Raw genomic sequence first — 14,709 nt, 5'->3', positions numbered from 1 at the left:
TGGCTCTTGCCTCTGTCTGCTCTCAACCAAGCGTTTCACACATCCTGGCTAGGAAGCTGAGGCTGGGAGAAAGCCTGTGGAATGGGGACCGAAGTTGGGGAATGCTGCAATGAGTGGCTCCTCCGTCGGGAGTGAGCTGCCTGCTCTGCACTTCTGTCCTGCCTCTTCCTGTGGCTCTTCAGCAGGCAGCAAACCCAGCACATCTCCAGCCTGGCTGCAGGAACAGCTCCCCTAAACAGCTCTCGCTGTGGTCAGAGCCCAGAGTTACTTGTCCCACCCTCTGCTGACGGACAGCAAATCGCTCTGCCCTGCTGCGCCGCTCCCCCTGCAACTCCCACCCCACCTTCTCCAGGCAAAGCAACCACCAGGCTCCTCCATCCTTTCTGGCAGGCTGTTTCCTGTGCCAGCTGGGTTAGAGCTTTCTCGAAGTTCTCACATCATCCCGTGAGCTGGTGGCTGGGGGGAAGAAGGGGTTCCCGTGCCCTGCCACCTGCTGCCGTGGTTGCTGCCAGGTCATTCTCATTCCTGGTACAACATCTGCCAGCACTAGCACTGCATCCCACCATTCTCTCATCCTCTAGCACCATTTTGGTTGTCCTCATCCGGCTCAGCCCTTAAATCTGCACCAACAGGTTCCTGTTCCCCCAGCTTCACTGGTAACCAAGCCCAGCAGTTACCTCCAGTGGGATGCCACTGCCCCTGTGCCCTCTGGGACCACAGCAGCAGCTCTCCTGGCTTGCTCTGGACATTGGCTGCACAATGCTCGCATACAGGCAGCTGGAGGCAATCAGAGGAGCTGGTTAGAGAAAATCCGGTCAGAGGCAAAGGGGGAAAAAAAAAAAAAAGAAAAAAAAAAAAAAAAAAAAAAAAAGTCCTGGGACCTGGCAAGATCCTACACAAGTTTCCATGAGAAATCCAGCATGGCCATCTCCAGCCCGTGTCTGTGCTGGAGCCCTCCCAGGCCTCTCCCAGGGCCAGCGGCGCTGCCAGTGCCCACCCAACTTTAAGCAGCGTCCCGGCCAAGGCTGGTGCCGTCCCCGCAGCTCCGCCAGCCTCGGCTCCCACCGCCGCGGCCGGTTCCCAGACGCCCGGGGAGCCGCCTGCCTCTCGCTGCTCCCGTGACATATTTATTGCTATAAGGACAGGCTTTAATTTCCTTTGTTTCGCAGAGTATCTGACGGCGCAGTAATGAAGAAGGCCCGAAGGGAAGAGCGTCTGTGTGTGTGTCTGTGTGTGTGCGCGCTCGGCCATCAGCCCTGCGGTTACTGTCTGTCTGGAAGCGATGCTGGAGCCGGTCTCGGGGAACAGCTGCCAGGCTTCCAGGCTTGTTTTCATTTTCTAAGAGGTTAGCTGAGAGCCCGATGCGGAGAGACACCCATAGCCGCCCAGCACCCCGCCACGCAGCCGGAGCCACACGCACACACACGGAAGCGGCAGCATAAACACAGATGCGGGGGACACGTAAACAGAGTCGGCGGAGGAAACAGGCCCCGGGGACGTGGGACCGGCCCTGCGCTGCGCCTGCCTTCGGCAGGTCACGGCGACGTCGCCGGCTCGCACCGGGAGCGAGGAGCCATTCGCGCTTTGCACCTCCCAGCCGTGAAGCGCAGCTTGCTCTGCCCCAGTTCAGGGGGGATGGGGCAGGTCCCTTCCCCGCCGTTCAGCCGAGACTTTCTGAGGGGAAGAGTCCGGTCACGGTAGCTGCGAAGAGGCACAGCTGGGACTTGGCTCCTCCTGGGCTTGGCTGCGAGGCGAGCATACAAGAATGTGTGTGCGAGGATGGGCCTGGGGTCGGGGCTGTGCGGCTCTCCGCTGGCACTGAAGAGCCTGGCTGGTCCCCTCTGTCCCGTCATGCTGCAAGAGTTGAAAAAAGCTTTAATACTAAGAGCAGCAGGATGGGAGAGGAGGGAGAACTTCACTTTGACCCTTGGGGATGGTAGGAAATGGCCCTTGAAGGGCTGCAGCTCCTGGTGCCCTGGGAACTGATGCTGCCAAGGTGATGGGGACCAGTGGTGCTGGCCAGATGAGCACAAGAAGGATGTGAACCTGTTGGTTCAGCACAACAAGGATGTGGATCTGTTGAAGCAGGTTCAGAGGAGGCCACAAAAATGATCCAAGGGCTGGAAGCCCTCTGCTGTGAGACCAGGCTGGGAGAGCTGGGGTTGTTCAGCCTGGAGAAGAGAAGGTTCCAGGGAGACCTTCTGGTGGCCTCTCAGTGCCTAAAGGGGAGAGCAGAAAGCTGGGGACAGACTTTTGATCATGGCCTGTTGTGCCAGGACAAGGGGTGATGGTTTGAATCTAAAAGAGGGGGACTGAGAGTGGAGAGAAGGGAGAAATGTTTGAGACTGAGGGTGGTGAGAGCCTGTCCCAGGTTGCCCAGAGAGGTGGGAAATGTTCCATCCCTGGCACCATTGCAGATGAGGTTGGTTGTGGCTCTGAGCAACCTGCTCTAGTTATGGGTGTCCCTGCTGGCTGCAGGGAGCTGGACTGGGTGATCTTTGCAGGTTCCTTCCAACCCAAAGCAGTCTGTGAGCACTGTCAAAGAGCTGCTTCTGCCTTGCACCAGGCTGCTGGGGCATTTGGCAGCAGGATTTGGCAGCTCCAAGGTAGGGTGGCCACAGCTTCCGTGCGGAAAGCCCCATCCCAGAGCCTGGCAGGCATCTCGCCTGGAGCAGAGAGCTCCTCTGCCAGGAGGAGCTGAACTTCACCCACCTGGCGCTGCCCTCCCTGCCCCACAGCCACGCGCGGAGCCCTGTGGGAAATGCCAGGCCCTGCAAAAGCAACCAGAAATCTTTCTAGAAGCAGATGGGTGAGGCAGGGCCCATCCTTCCCGGCAGGCTCATGCCTCACGGCACCCCGGCTGCAGAGGAAGGAGAGTCTCCGGCGGGCTGCTGAAGGCTGGCTTCATACCTCAGCTTCCCCCGCCGCCGTGGGGGCTCATTCGGGGCTTGCTTCTCCCCAGCTCCTGTCTTCACAAGACGTGTAGGAACTTCCTATCTCTAGAGCCTGGGGCCCTTAGTCAAATGGTGCTGGCTCACCCGGCGGGATCGCACGCACATCTTTGCTTTCTTGGGAAACCAGGTTGGGAGCACCAGCGGCGGGGGAGGAGCGGGGAGCGTGACCTGTGCCGAGTAGCACTGCCAACGTGCTTTGGTTGGTGGCAGTAAATAAACATGTCAGTTTCTGCTGGCCCTGAAAAGCGTAGCCCAGCTGCAGCCTCAACTGAGGAGGTGCTCAGCATCCTGGTGGTGAGTTAGCACCCAGGTGCAGGAGGTATGTGGTGGGGACAGCACTGCACTGGATGCTAGAAGAAACCTCTCTGCTGAAAGGGTTCCCAAACCCTAGAACAGGCTCCCCAGGGAGGTGGTTCAACCTCCATCCCTGGAGGTGTTTGAAAGCTGCAGAGATGTGGTGCTGAGGGACATGGGTTAGCACCAGCCTCAGTAGGGCTAGAGGATGGTTGGACTCTATGATCTTAAAGGTCTTCTCCAACCAAAATGATTCTGTGATTATATGATTCTGTGATCACTGGAGCACAACCACTGTCCTGCTGCTGCCATGGGCTTGGTGGGTCCTGCTCGGGTTGGATACCACACAGTGGAGGCATGAGCAGGGTGTTACAGGGGCAAGCATCTCCTAGTTTTACTGGGAGCATCACTCGCTCTCTCCTTGCAGTAGCACCTGCAGCCCTCTGGGGTCAGAGAGCTTGGAGAGAGCAAAGTGCAGATGGGCACTCCAGAGGTGGGCAGATTCAGTCTCGGACATGTCTGTGCACTTCTGCCACCTCCCTTTAACATCAAAAGAAGTGCCAGCTTTCAGTTTCTCTGGGAGTATCCACTCCTTTTGCTGATTCTCTGAGCTTGTCTTGGTGGGAAATATGGCAGCAGGAGCTCATCTTCCCACAGAGCCATGCTGGTGTGCAGCCAAAGATGCCACAACCCTCTTTGGTTTCTGAAGCCAGGGACCACAAGCTGTGGCAGCAGCAAGGGCACAGGGGGCTTCAGCAGCATGTGCCTGCCTAGCCAGGCTGTGCCACCCTGGCTCTGGGCACCCTGAGGAGCTGCCATGTCTCCTGCTTGCTCCTGCAGAAGGTGGTGAAGGGTGGTCTTTCCCGACCATCTCCACCATCCCGGTGGGTCTCTCTCAGTGATGCCTGCTCCTTGGTTCTCTTTCATCTTTTCACCCTTGGCAACTCTTTTTCTCTTCCCCAAGTGCCTTCCCTTTCCTTGGGTGAGATCTTCCCCTTGAGCCTTGATTTTTCCTCTCCCTGGCCAAGGGCTGTGTAGGTTCAGGCCATCTGAAATGCCTTTGTTAAGCAGATGCACCTCAAATAGCCACAGGTCCTGCTGCATTTTGGGCTTTGGGCTCACAGTCTGCAAGGGAGGTTCCATGTCACATGAAACCCCAAGCAGAGCAGGGATGGAAGACCCAGGGTCTTGGCTCTCTTTCAGACCCCTCTGGCTGGGTGCTCTGCGGGCTGCACATCTTATCAGAGCCTGGCTGGGGTGCTGAGCACTTTATCAAGTCTCCTCCGTTGTGGAGAGAGCAGCGGAAGCTTCCCCATCTTCTGCTCGGGAGCGATAGCTGCGCTGAGATAACCTCCCCAGCAGATACCCAGGCCCAAGCCCCCTGTGCCTCATTCCTGCTAGATGACAAGGCAGCACACCCTGTCCTCGATGGAGGGTGGTGGGCAAGGGTCCCCTAAGTCTTGTGCAAGGCATAGGAGGGGGAAGGGGGGGGGTGTCTCCCACCAGCCCCATACAGGGGTGCAGTGAGGACAGGCCTGCAAGGCTGGGTTTGACCCCGCTCCAAGCTCCCTCACGGAGAGACTAAACGCTTAGCAAAGCTGCTGACAAGGGTCTCGGGGGACCACTGGGGATGTGTCATCCAGCTCCTGAGCCAGCCCCGAGCTCCAACAGTGTCACACAGCGAGCGGCTCTGCCGGGGGGTCCGGATCCAGCCTCCATCCTCCCCCCTGGCTCTTGCTGGTCCATGCCAAGTTCCCCACCGGGCACGGAGACGACTCTGGGAGCCGAGTCCTGCGACAGAGGTTGCGTTCGTCTCGCCTCCAGCCCATTGTCTTGTTTATTTGTCACGGTTGGTCTCCAATTAGGAGTCGGAGCTGTTCGGGGCAGGGGCTGCTTCTTCCCATGCAAACGTGCAGTTCCCGCGCCGCCGCGCTGTGATGTGGCTGGGGACCCGCAGGAGCATCTGCTATTGCAGCAACCGTGCCCGGGGACCAATGCGTTTCAGATGGGCTCAGCTCTTCCTTCCGTGCTCGGGCCGGTGGCCAGCCCAAGATGGTGAGGAAGAGCCAGCGGCCAGCCCTTTGGACACGCTGTTTTCCTCCTCAGGGACCCGGCTTCGGGTGCCGGGAGATAGCTAACGGTTGAACACACCTCCCGAATAACAAGCCCTGGGGTGACCTCCTGGAAGGGGAAGGGGCTTTGCCATGGGCACCAGCAGGTCCAGCCCCAGCCTGGGTGGACACAGGGGCAGGTAGGATGCTCCAGTCAGGATCTTACAGGGAACGACCCAACCACAATCTCCGGGATCAGCCTCCGCTGCGATGCTGGTGCCGGCTCAAGCCTTAGGGGTACAACACGAGGCACCCACGGGGGACGTGGAGCTGCCCAGTGCCCCCCGTGCCGCACCTGCAGCCTGCAGATAACAAGTCTGGTCCGGCCGATGGCCCCGGGGCAGCGGCGTGGACCTGTCCGGCTGGGTTGCGGCGTCAGTTAGCACATGATCCGTGCCGCGGGGCCAAGATCTGAGGTCAGTTAGTCACACCCAGGCAGCGGCTCTGACTTCACCACGGGCAGGAGCAGCTCCTCACGTACCGCGCTCCCCGAAGGCAGCGCTGACCCGCCGGCGGCTCGGGGCCCTGCGCTGCTGGTCAGAGCGCTCCGTTATCGGGGCGCGGGCATCGCTCCCAGCACCGCCAACGACTCCCCGGAGCCCCCCGCTGGCTCTCACTGCGGCCAAAACCGTTCCCCCCGTCCTGAGGCCGAAGGGGAACGGGGGTCCTACTGGTCCCACCGGGGAAGCCACGGCACTGGGTTCCCCCTCTGGTGCTCATGGTGCGGCTCGAGGGGCTGGCTGCTTCCCCCGGGCGCCGACTGGGTGGGATCGGCCGCTGGCTGAGGTCATTGAGGTCCATCTCCGCCGGGTCTGGGATGTCCGCTGAGCGCGGGGCAACGCGTCCTGGCTCCCAGGAGCTAGGGCGATGGCACCAGCTGGGGACTGCCTCCAACCCCAACCCCGAATCCTCAGGGGAGGGCAAAGGATAAGGAAGTTTGGCACTTTTGAGTCTCGTCAACGCTGCGACCACAGCCGCGTTCCAGGGAAGGAAGAGTTAACCCCCGCCCGCTCCTAATGATCCTTAACTGGGAATGACCCGACACAGGGGAGAAGTGAACCCATTGTCCTCGCCTGCGTTTCACTGTCTTCCAGGGAGACTCATGAAACGCAGAGCCCGGGAGTGAGTTCCCAATTTGTGTCAGGAGGCTCTGATTTATTCTATTTATTTATTTTTGCCATCTGGTTGAGGAGGGACACTGAACACAAGCGTGAGAAATCCAGATGTGCACAGCTCCTCGCTGCTGCGCTCCCTGCACAGGACCTCTTCCCCACCCCAGCTCTTGGCCCACGGAGCTTGACCCGAGCCTCAGGGCCACTGTCACTCCTCGAGCCCCTGGGGCTGGGTTGGTGGCACCCCCAGACACCTGCCACATCCCTAATGGGGATGAGGTGTGGATATTAGTATGCAGACAAGTTCAGCCCAGATGTCCAGTCCTGGACATAGGATGCTGGTCACACCATGGCCTGGTAGCAGTATCCATGAGGGCATCCTGGCAGCTATCCTGGGCTGCAAGACTTCACCTCGTTGCATAATGCCTGTCCCAAACAGACGCTACTTACCCCTCCAAGGCTGCCACTGTGTCCTGCCGCATCCCTGCATTTTGGGGAGGGCTGTGCTGGTTTGAGGACATCTTACCTAATGGTGCAGGCTGGAAATGGGTCCTACAAATGGGCTGTGATCCCAGGCACCCTCCAGGGCAGTGGCACAGGGAACAACCAGGGTGCCTTCCCTCATGGGAGAATGGGGTGATGGAAGACAGCCATACCATGCCTGGGCACCAGGTGCCTTCAGGTGCCTCTGCAACCGGATGGGGAATCTTGTGCCATTTGGGGGGCTCACCCCCTCCATGAAGGGTCACTAGGGATGGGATGGAGCTGGGCACCACTGCTCATTTTGCTGTCACCATGGCACAAAACTGCTGGTGGCACGAGGCTGCCATTTTGGGGTCAAACCAATTATGTGAAACCTTCCATAGGAGCCAGGGGACACAAGTGGACAATGCAACCCAGTGGGGCAGAGGGAGAGGGGTTCTGGGACTTTTGAATTTTTGCACCGATTTTTTGGTCAGGGCTCCTCCGAGACACAAGAGATGATCACACAGGATCTTAGCTCATCCGCTTGCTGTCTCATGCCTGGGAGGTTTGGCCAGAGGCCCGAGGGCTCCGGAGGAGGAGGAAAATTTCATCATCCTGCTCCAACGTCTCCTGTATAATCAGCCTCTTGTTAACCAGTATGGCCCCATCTGAGACACTCACAGAGGACTGGGGCACTGGTGGAGCCTTAGGTGGTCTTGGCCTCGGAGAAGCTTTGCTGAGCCTCTCCCAGAGCTGTCCAGGAAGCGGCTGTGATTTTATCTGCCCCCCCCCCACGCACATACTCGCTTCCTTCTGCCTCTTTCCAGTCGGCTTTGGTGGTTTCCAGTACCCTCAGGCACCACCAGCACTGGCATAGTGGGACTTCCTACACCTCGATGCTCCCCACACCGTGGTGCTCCCCACATCATGATGCTCCCCACTCCACACTGTATGGTCCCTACATCATAATGCTCACTACACCATGATGGTCCCCACACCATGATGCTCTCCTTGCCATGATGGTCCCCATACCATGATGGTCCCCACACTATGATGCTCTCCACACCACGATGCTCTCCACACTGTGGTGGTCCCCATACCATGATGTTCTCCACACCACTACCTGAGCACCCGGAGAGTGTCAATTTGAGTATCCCCCAGGGAAAATGGCTTCACAATCAGGCATCCCATAGGAAACAGGAATGGAGAAAGGATCAAGGGGACAGGGGTTCATGAACCCAAGCCCATGGTGATGCTTAAAGGGCTTTTGGGGAAGTCCCAAGGGTGTTTTGGAGGTGAGCTTGAAGGGGACCCAGCAAAGAGGAGCCAAGTACAGTCTGTTTCTGTTGGTTTATTTAAAAAATAGGGGGGGCAAAGACGTATAAAAAAATAAATATTTAAATAGAATCCTCTCTATATATATATTACCACAAATCTCATTATTAATTATTATTATTATTATTAATAATAACATTATTAAAAGTCAGGTCAGAGCACTTGGTGCACGCTGGGCTTTCCGCTAAGGCAATAAATAACCCCCACAGCTCACTCTGGTGCCAGGAGCCAGCCAGCGCCTCCTGCCACCAGCCTGGGACTTGCTCCCCGGGTCCCCACGCCCCTGCGTGTCCCCGAGAAGGGGCTGCGTTCGGCCATGCGAAGCCCAGCCCTTGGCCACTGGTACATTCAGAACCCTTCCGATGGGAAAAAGCACTTTTTCCAAAGGGGAGGAACAGGCCCTCAGCACCCCGTTGTGCCTGTGGCAGGGCACAGCAATCCTCCCTGGTGGGACAGCCACTGGCTCTGTCCCCAGTGGGTGGCCTCGTCCGAGACGGCAGGATCCCAGCCCCAGCCGTCGCAGCCACACCAGTACCCTCAGTTCGGCTCCTTTTGGGGGAGCCCAGCCCCCAAAAAGTTCAGGGGGAGCGTGTCCCCATGTCCCTGCCAGTCGCAGCATCCTGGTGTCCTTCAGCTCAATCCTTTTTCCAAGGAAAGTGGAGGCTTTTGGATGATGCTCAAGGATGTCCATCAGGTTGCTCCCCGTGACAGAAGAGACTGGCGATAGTGGACAGGGTCCAGCCCCACCACCAACCTCTTGCAGCACCTCCAGCTCTCTGCATCCCCTGGGAGCATGGGGACAGCTGAGGCTTATCCCAGGAGCAGCCTGTGCCCTGGCATCACCTCAGGGTTGTGCTGCCTCATCCTGCTGGATCCTGGCCCCAGCTCTGCTCCTCCCAGGGCACACCAGGCTGCAATGTTCACTCCCCCAAGGGCCAAATAAATTACCGGAGGGTGGATGGGGCCAGTGCAAGGTTCGAGGTAATAAATAGGAAGGCAGGAGTCCAGCAGGTAGTGGTGGGTGGACAGTTGGTCAGAGGGAGGCAGAGGAGCTGGGGCGGGCACTCACGGGGGGCTGAGATGAGGTAGGAGGACTCGGGCAGCCTGGGCGATGACCTGCACATACTTCCTGAGCACCTGGCAGCCCTGCTGCTTCTTTTTGAAGGAGCTCTTGCCCTTGGAGCTCTCCCCATAGCTGACGTCCACCTGGAAGATGTTGTAGTTCTTGCAGAGGAGGCAGGTGAGGTTGGAGATGAGGCCCCGGGTGGTCTTGGTGGTGTTGTGGAGCCGGTCAAGGAGCTCCTTGGCCGTGGGGTTGAGCTCCTCTTGGTCGCGCGTGATGTTCCCCAGCGAGGCGTTGAGGAAGGCGAAGAGCTTGTACATGGCCACCATGACCTCCTTCCTCTCGCTCGTCCGGTTGACACGGAAAGCAGGGAAGAAGATGCCATTGGGGTTACAGAGCTTGTCAGTCTCGCTGCTGAATGGCTCTCCCTGGCACTTCAGCTGGGGGGAGAGTAGACCGTCACCCCTGCGCCCCCTGTCAGCCCCTGGCCACCTTCCACCACCATCCCCACGGCGTCCCCAACCCTCCCCCTTTATGCACGTGAGGGAGCAAACAGCCCTGAGGGATCCTGGCCATCCCTCAGCACCACTTACATAGAGGCTGAAGAGGTCCTGGGCGGTGGCGTTGAGGAGCGCAACTTGCCTGCGGGTCTGCTCCTGGACGTTGGAGCGGCACAAGCCGTGGCCAGGGCAGCCAGAGCCTGTCACCAGCAGTGCCCGGCCAGCCACTGGCCTCCGCTGCAGCAGGAGCAAGGCCACGAAGGGCACAACACCTGTGTGGGGAGAGAGGGATGCGTCATGCTGGGGAGAGAGGAGAGCGCCGTGTTGGGGGTCCATGAGGACTGCGCCATAGCTGATACCCCCCATGATGAGGATCATCCCTTGAGGATGCCCCACAGGCACCCAAGGCGAGGGTGTCCAGATGTAGCAGGGATCCATCCCTCTTGGATGGGTGTCTGGCTCAGCCGGCAGCCCCTGAACCCTCCACTTTGCTGTCGCAGCCGTGCCGAGACTCCCGACCCACTCCTGTGCCCCTCACCTGCCCCCCGGGCGGTGCTCCCCCGCCTCTCTTCCCGGCGGGGTGCCCCGTGGCATTCCCACATTTTGCAAGCAGCCCGGTGACGACCTGTGGGGTTTAATCAAATATGCAAAGCGCTTTTCCCCTCCGTTATCCTCGGCTGGGCTCTGCGGGAGCGAGGCCCCACCCCGGCCCGGCTGACTCAGCGGGGCGCCCGCAAGGAAACCTGCCTTCGGCATGTCCCCCCCGCTTCCCACTGCCCGCCCCTGCCTGCCGCCCGCCTCAGTTTCCCCCTCTGCGAAAGTGGGCGCAGCCCCGAGGAGCCCAAGGGAGAACCGCCACAGCTGCGCGAGAAGCTGGCCAGGAAAGCCCTGGACATGGAACAAGAGGACCCTTGAGCCACCAGCAGCTGGGTCATCCCAGTGTTTCCCCTCCCGATTATGGGGTGAGAACAAGGAGCTCCAACTTCCATGCCTTGGGACCCCCCCTCAATCCCCGAAACCAGCAGCCCTGCCCGGGGAGGCCGAACCACCTCTGGAGCCTTGCCACCATGCTTGGCATCCTCAGGGCAAGGGTAACCAGAAGGGTCCCTGGGGGATCCTCGCCCCCAGGTGAGGACCTCCATGGGGTGGACAGCCGGGGTGATGCCATGCGGGGTGCTGCAAGGCGAGGTCCCAGGGCTGTGACGAGCACTGAAGCCGCCCGCCCTTGACAGCGCCTAGGACGTGCCGCCGGTGCCGGGTAACCAAACCTCCTCCGCTTGACCTGCCCTGCCCAGGTGGGAAAGGACTTACCTGGGTGTCCCGCGATTCCCGACCAGCAGCCGCTCCCTTCCCAAGCAGGACGGGATGGGAGGGGGCCCTTTCTCCCCACACCCCTTGGTGCTGCCATGGGACGCAGACACTCTGACTCCCACCCCTCGTCCCCCCCCCGGCCCCCAAGCCCCTCCTCAATGCTTTCTCCCACACTGGCCACCGCCTTCTGCTCGTTTCACAGCTGGGCAGGACGAGGCTCAGCGCCCACATGTGCCAGGCGCTAGGTGGGTGGGTGGAGAGGTCCTGCCCCATGGGACCCCCCAGCACTGCTACTGGGGTGGTGGGTACTCCTTCAATTTCCCCTTCCTGCACTTGGCAGCCTCCTCATCCCTCCGGTGCTTCTGACACAGCAGCGGTCACAGCAGCGGGGAGGAAAAGCAGGAGGAGGTGTATGTGTGTGGGGGGAATATTTCAAAAAGGCCAAAAAAAAAAAAATCTCCCCTTGTTTTTTTTTCCCCCTTTTCTTTTTGGACGCTTTTCCAGTTATATAAGTGTCCAGATGTTGGCTGCATCGCGTCAGCGCCGCGCTCTGCTCCCCACTGCCAATTCCCAGGGATGCTCATCCCGTGGAAGTGGGGGGGGGGGGGGGGGGGAGCGGGACGGGACAGACACGCAGAGGTGGCAGCCACCCCAGGACCCGCCAGTACCCGAGCATCACCAGGAGAAGGAGTTGGAGAGAAGGGGAGAGGGGGGAAATAATTTAAAAATAAATAAATAAAATAAATAGGGAAGAGGGGAAATAATTCCCCCAAAGTTCAAAGTTGATGTTTTGGGTTTTTTTTTTACCTGCCGGCACGAACTTCATTGTGAGTCCCGGGAGCGACTTAATAGAGATTGGTGTTGGCAGAGGAGCTTTTCAGAAATTCATGTTCATACTGGGGGACTTCTCGGGGTTTATATACCGGTCCGGCGGCCAGCCTGTGTTGTAAGAAAGGGGAGGAGGGGGGGAGGGGGGGCGGGGGGGGAAACGCGGGGGGAGCAGCACTACTATCGTTACTTCTATTGAAACTGGAAATCAGGAAGTCGAGGGCTTTGGAAATCCTGAATGATTCTTAGAAATAAACTTCTGATAAAGTTGATGTCACCCGGGATTGTGGCATGGGGGACGGGGGGGTGGGGGGTGTTGGTTTTCATTATTTTATTTTACTTTTTTTAACGCATGGGGGTGTGTAGAGAGGGGAGTCAGGGAAGTGCTGGGGAAGCGCAGGGAATGTGTGGGGGATATGAATTAAAACACACACACCCACACTCCCTCCCCCCCCCCCCCAAAAAAAAGGGAGGCGAACGGCAGCACGTGGGGTTCGGGGGCGTCGCGGGGGGCGGCGGGTGCTGGTGACAGCGAACGCAGGGCGATGTGACTCACCGTGCCGCAAGCACTTTCACCTCCCCCTCCCGGGTCCCCCTCCCCGAGCTGGGGTTTCCCCGCCGGCAGCCGGGGCAGTCAGTAAAATAAGGAGGAGGGGTTGGAGAGGAATTATTTGTTCATTTGGAGAGGAGATTGGAAGGATAAAAAGTTCGGGAAGATGGTGGCAGAGGTTCCCCCAGGGATGCTGGAGCCCTGGTCAAGGTGGGACAGAGGCGGTGGCGTCGGCTCAGCCCTTCGGGCAAAAATGTTGGAAGGATGGGGTTTTGGGAGGTTAAAAATAAAAACAAAACAAAACGACAAAAAGACAAACCCACCCGGGGGGGGGGAGAGGCTGGACCAAGTCCCCCGGACTTAACCCTTCCGTCCACGGGGCAGGGCGAGGGGAGGGAGCGGGCAGAAGGGTGCTGGGCTGGTCGGGAAAGTGCTAACATCAGTGCGGGAGCAAACATCCCGCGGTGGGGGAAGGAGGGAGGAGCGCGGCGCAACCCTTCGTAGGGGTCCCACGAAGCCGTTTGCTCCCCGATTTGGGTGGCAAACAGGTTCAAGGCATTTTTGGTTTTCCTTTATAATTTTTCTTTTTTTATTTTTTTGTTTAACCTCTCCAGGGGCACGGCCGCAGCTGAAACTTTTAATCAGGTTTAGCAAGTTTGTGCCCTGGCAGCGTGAACCTGCCGGGGTGACAGTCGAGGAACGGTGACGCAAGAGCCACCACCACAGCCCCGGCTGTCCCTCACTGGCAGGGGGTGACATATGGCAGGGGGACACACCAAGCTTCCCCCTGTGCTGGGTTGGCCACATACTGCCTGCCTGCCTCAGTTTCCCCATGTGTGAGCCTGGGGACCAGCCTGGTTTGCCAGGTGGTATTGATGCCCTGGAGCTAAAGCTCGCTTCAGCCCAGTCTGGCCTTACTGGGATGCAAACGGGGATGGGGAGCAGGGTGGGGACTGCAGAGGTCAAGCCAGGACAGCCTCACGCCTGGTTTGATTGGGGTCCAGTGAGAGGCACATGGGGTGTCGATGGAGATCTGAAGAGCTGATGGCCTGGTGACACTTAGTTAGCTGAGGAATTGGTAGTTCTTAATTAATGGCACTAGGGAGTGTCTCGGGTGTTGGGGTTTGTGTGTGCTGAGTGCAGGGATTCTGCCCCTCCCCTGAATTTCCCAGCCTAGGGCTGCCCGGGGCTGGGTCAGTATCCCAGAGTGGGTTGTCCCACAGCCTGGGTTTTGGGGTTCCATTGATAACAGCATTTCGGGGAAGGGGCGGGGGGCAGGAAATCGGAAACCAGGCAGCCTGGATGGGGGGATGCAGGAGGGGGGGGAATGCGGGGTGGGGGATGCAGGGGGTAGTTGATGCCTCTTTCCCAGTCACTTTGGTATCAACAATGTTCGTGTATGGCTCCTGCCCCATGGAACTGGGGAGCAGCAAAGGTGTGATGCAGGAAGGTGACATGGGAGGGAATCTGTGTGTGTGTGTGTGTGTGTGCGTCCTAGGACATCCCATGGAGGGAAAAGGAAGGAGCTAGGAGTAGGGGAAGCCAGCCCTCCCTGGGAGTGAGCCAGGAACCTGGGGAGTGCCCCCCGGTTTGGGGACCCCAGGAGCGGAGCTAGGGGAAGGTTAGGCTGGAATCACTGCCCCTGCCTGGACGAATGCTGCTGTCCCCACTGTCCCTGCTGTCCCCCCTGCCTTCACTGTCCTCACCAGCCATCCCCACCACCAGCCCGTCCAGGGACATGGGGACAAGCCCAGGACATCCCAAGACCACCGCTGCCATGCTGCTGTTCTGCTTTCCCCAGCTGCCCCCTCTGCCCCATCCCACCCATCGCTGCCCCCGCCCTGGCCCCAGCCCAGTCCCCCCATCCCCATCCCTGTCCCCGTGCTGCCCCCTGCTGCTCCGGCTTGGAACAGGACAGTCTCCATCTCATAACTGCCCCCCTCTCCCCATTCCCACACACAACTGCCCTATCCTCAACCAGAACTGCCCATCCCACCCTAGAAGTGCCCCTGCTCCAGCTCCAGCTGAGACTTGTCCTCCCCCTTCCCAGAACTGCCCCTTCCCATTCCATAATTGTCCCCTTTTTATCCTATCTGCCTTCCACAGCTGCCCCATCCCCACTCAAAAGTGCCCCATCCCTGTTCCTGAACTGCCCCCTTGCCCCTTTCCTGGCTCAGAACTGTCCC

The 14,709-nt window shown here is 59.2% G+C and overlaps 1 protein-coding gene across 1 annotated transcript; it reads right to left on the bottom strand.

The window, feature by feature from the left end:
• Positions 1–9,336: 9,336 nt before the first annotated feature.
• LIF (LIF interleukin 6 family cytokine) lies at positions 9,337–11,971 on the bottom strand. Its single transcript, XM_054392594.1, has 3 exons — positions 11,953–11,971; positions 9,928–10,106; positions 9,337–9,774 (listed from the first exon to the last, which is right to left on the bottom strand). Exons 1-3 carry the CDS (start codon positions 11,969–11,971, stop codon positions 9,337–9,339), a joined length of 636 nt encoding a protein of 211 aa, XP_054248569.1.
• Between the last annotated feature and the right edge of the window lie 2,738 nt (positions 11,972–14,709).

The sequence above is a fragment of the Indicator indicator genome, chromosome 26 (assembly GCF_027791375.1).
Source record: "Indicator indicator isolate 239-I01 chromosome 26, UM_Iind_1.1, whole genome shotgun sequence".
Classification (NCBI taxonomy): domain Eukaryota; kingdom Metazoa; phylum Chordata; class Aves; order Piciformes; family Indicatoridae; genus Indicator; species Indicator indicator.
Note: the sequence above shows the minus strand (reverse complement) of the source record. Positions and strands in the feature narration are given on the sequence as shown.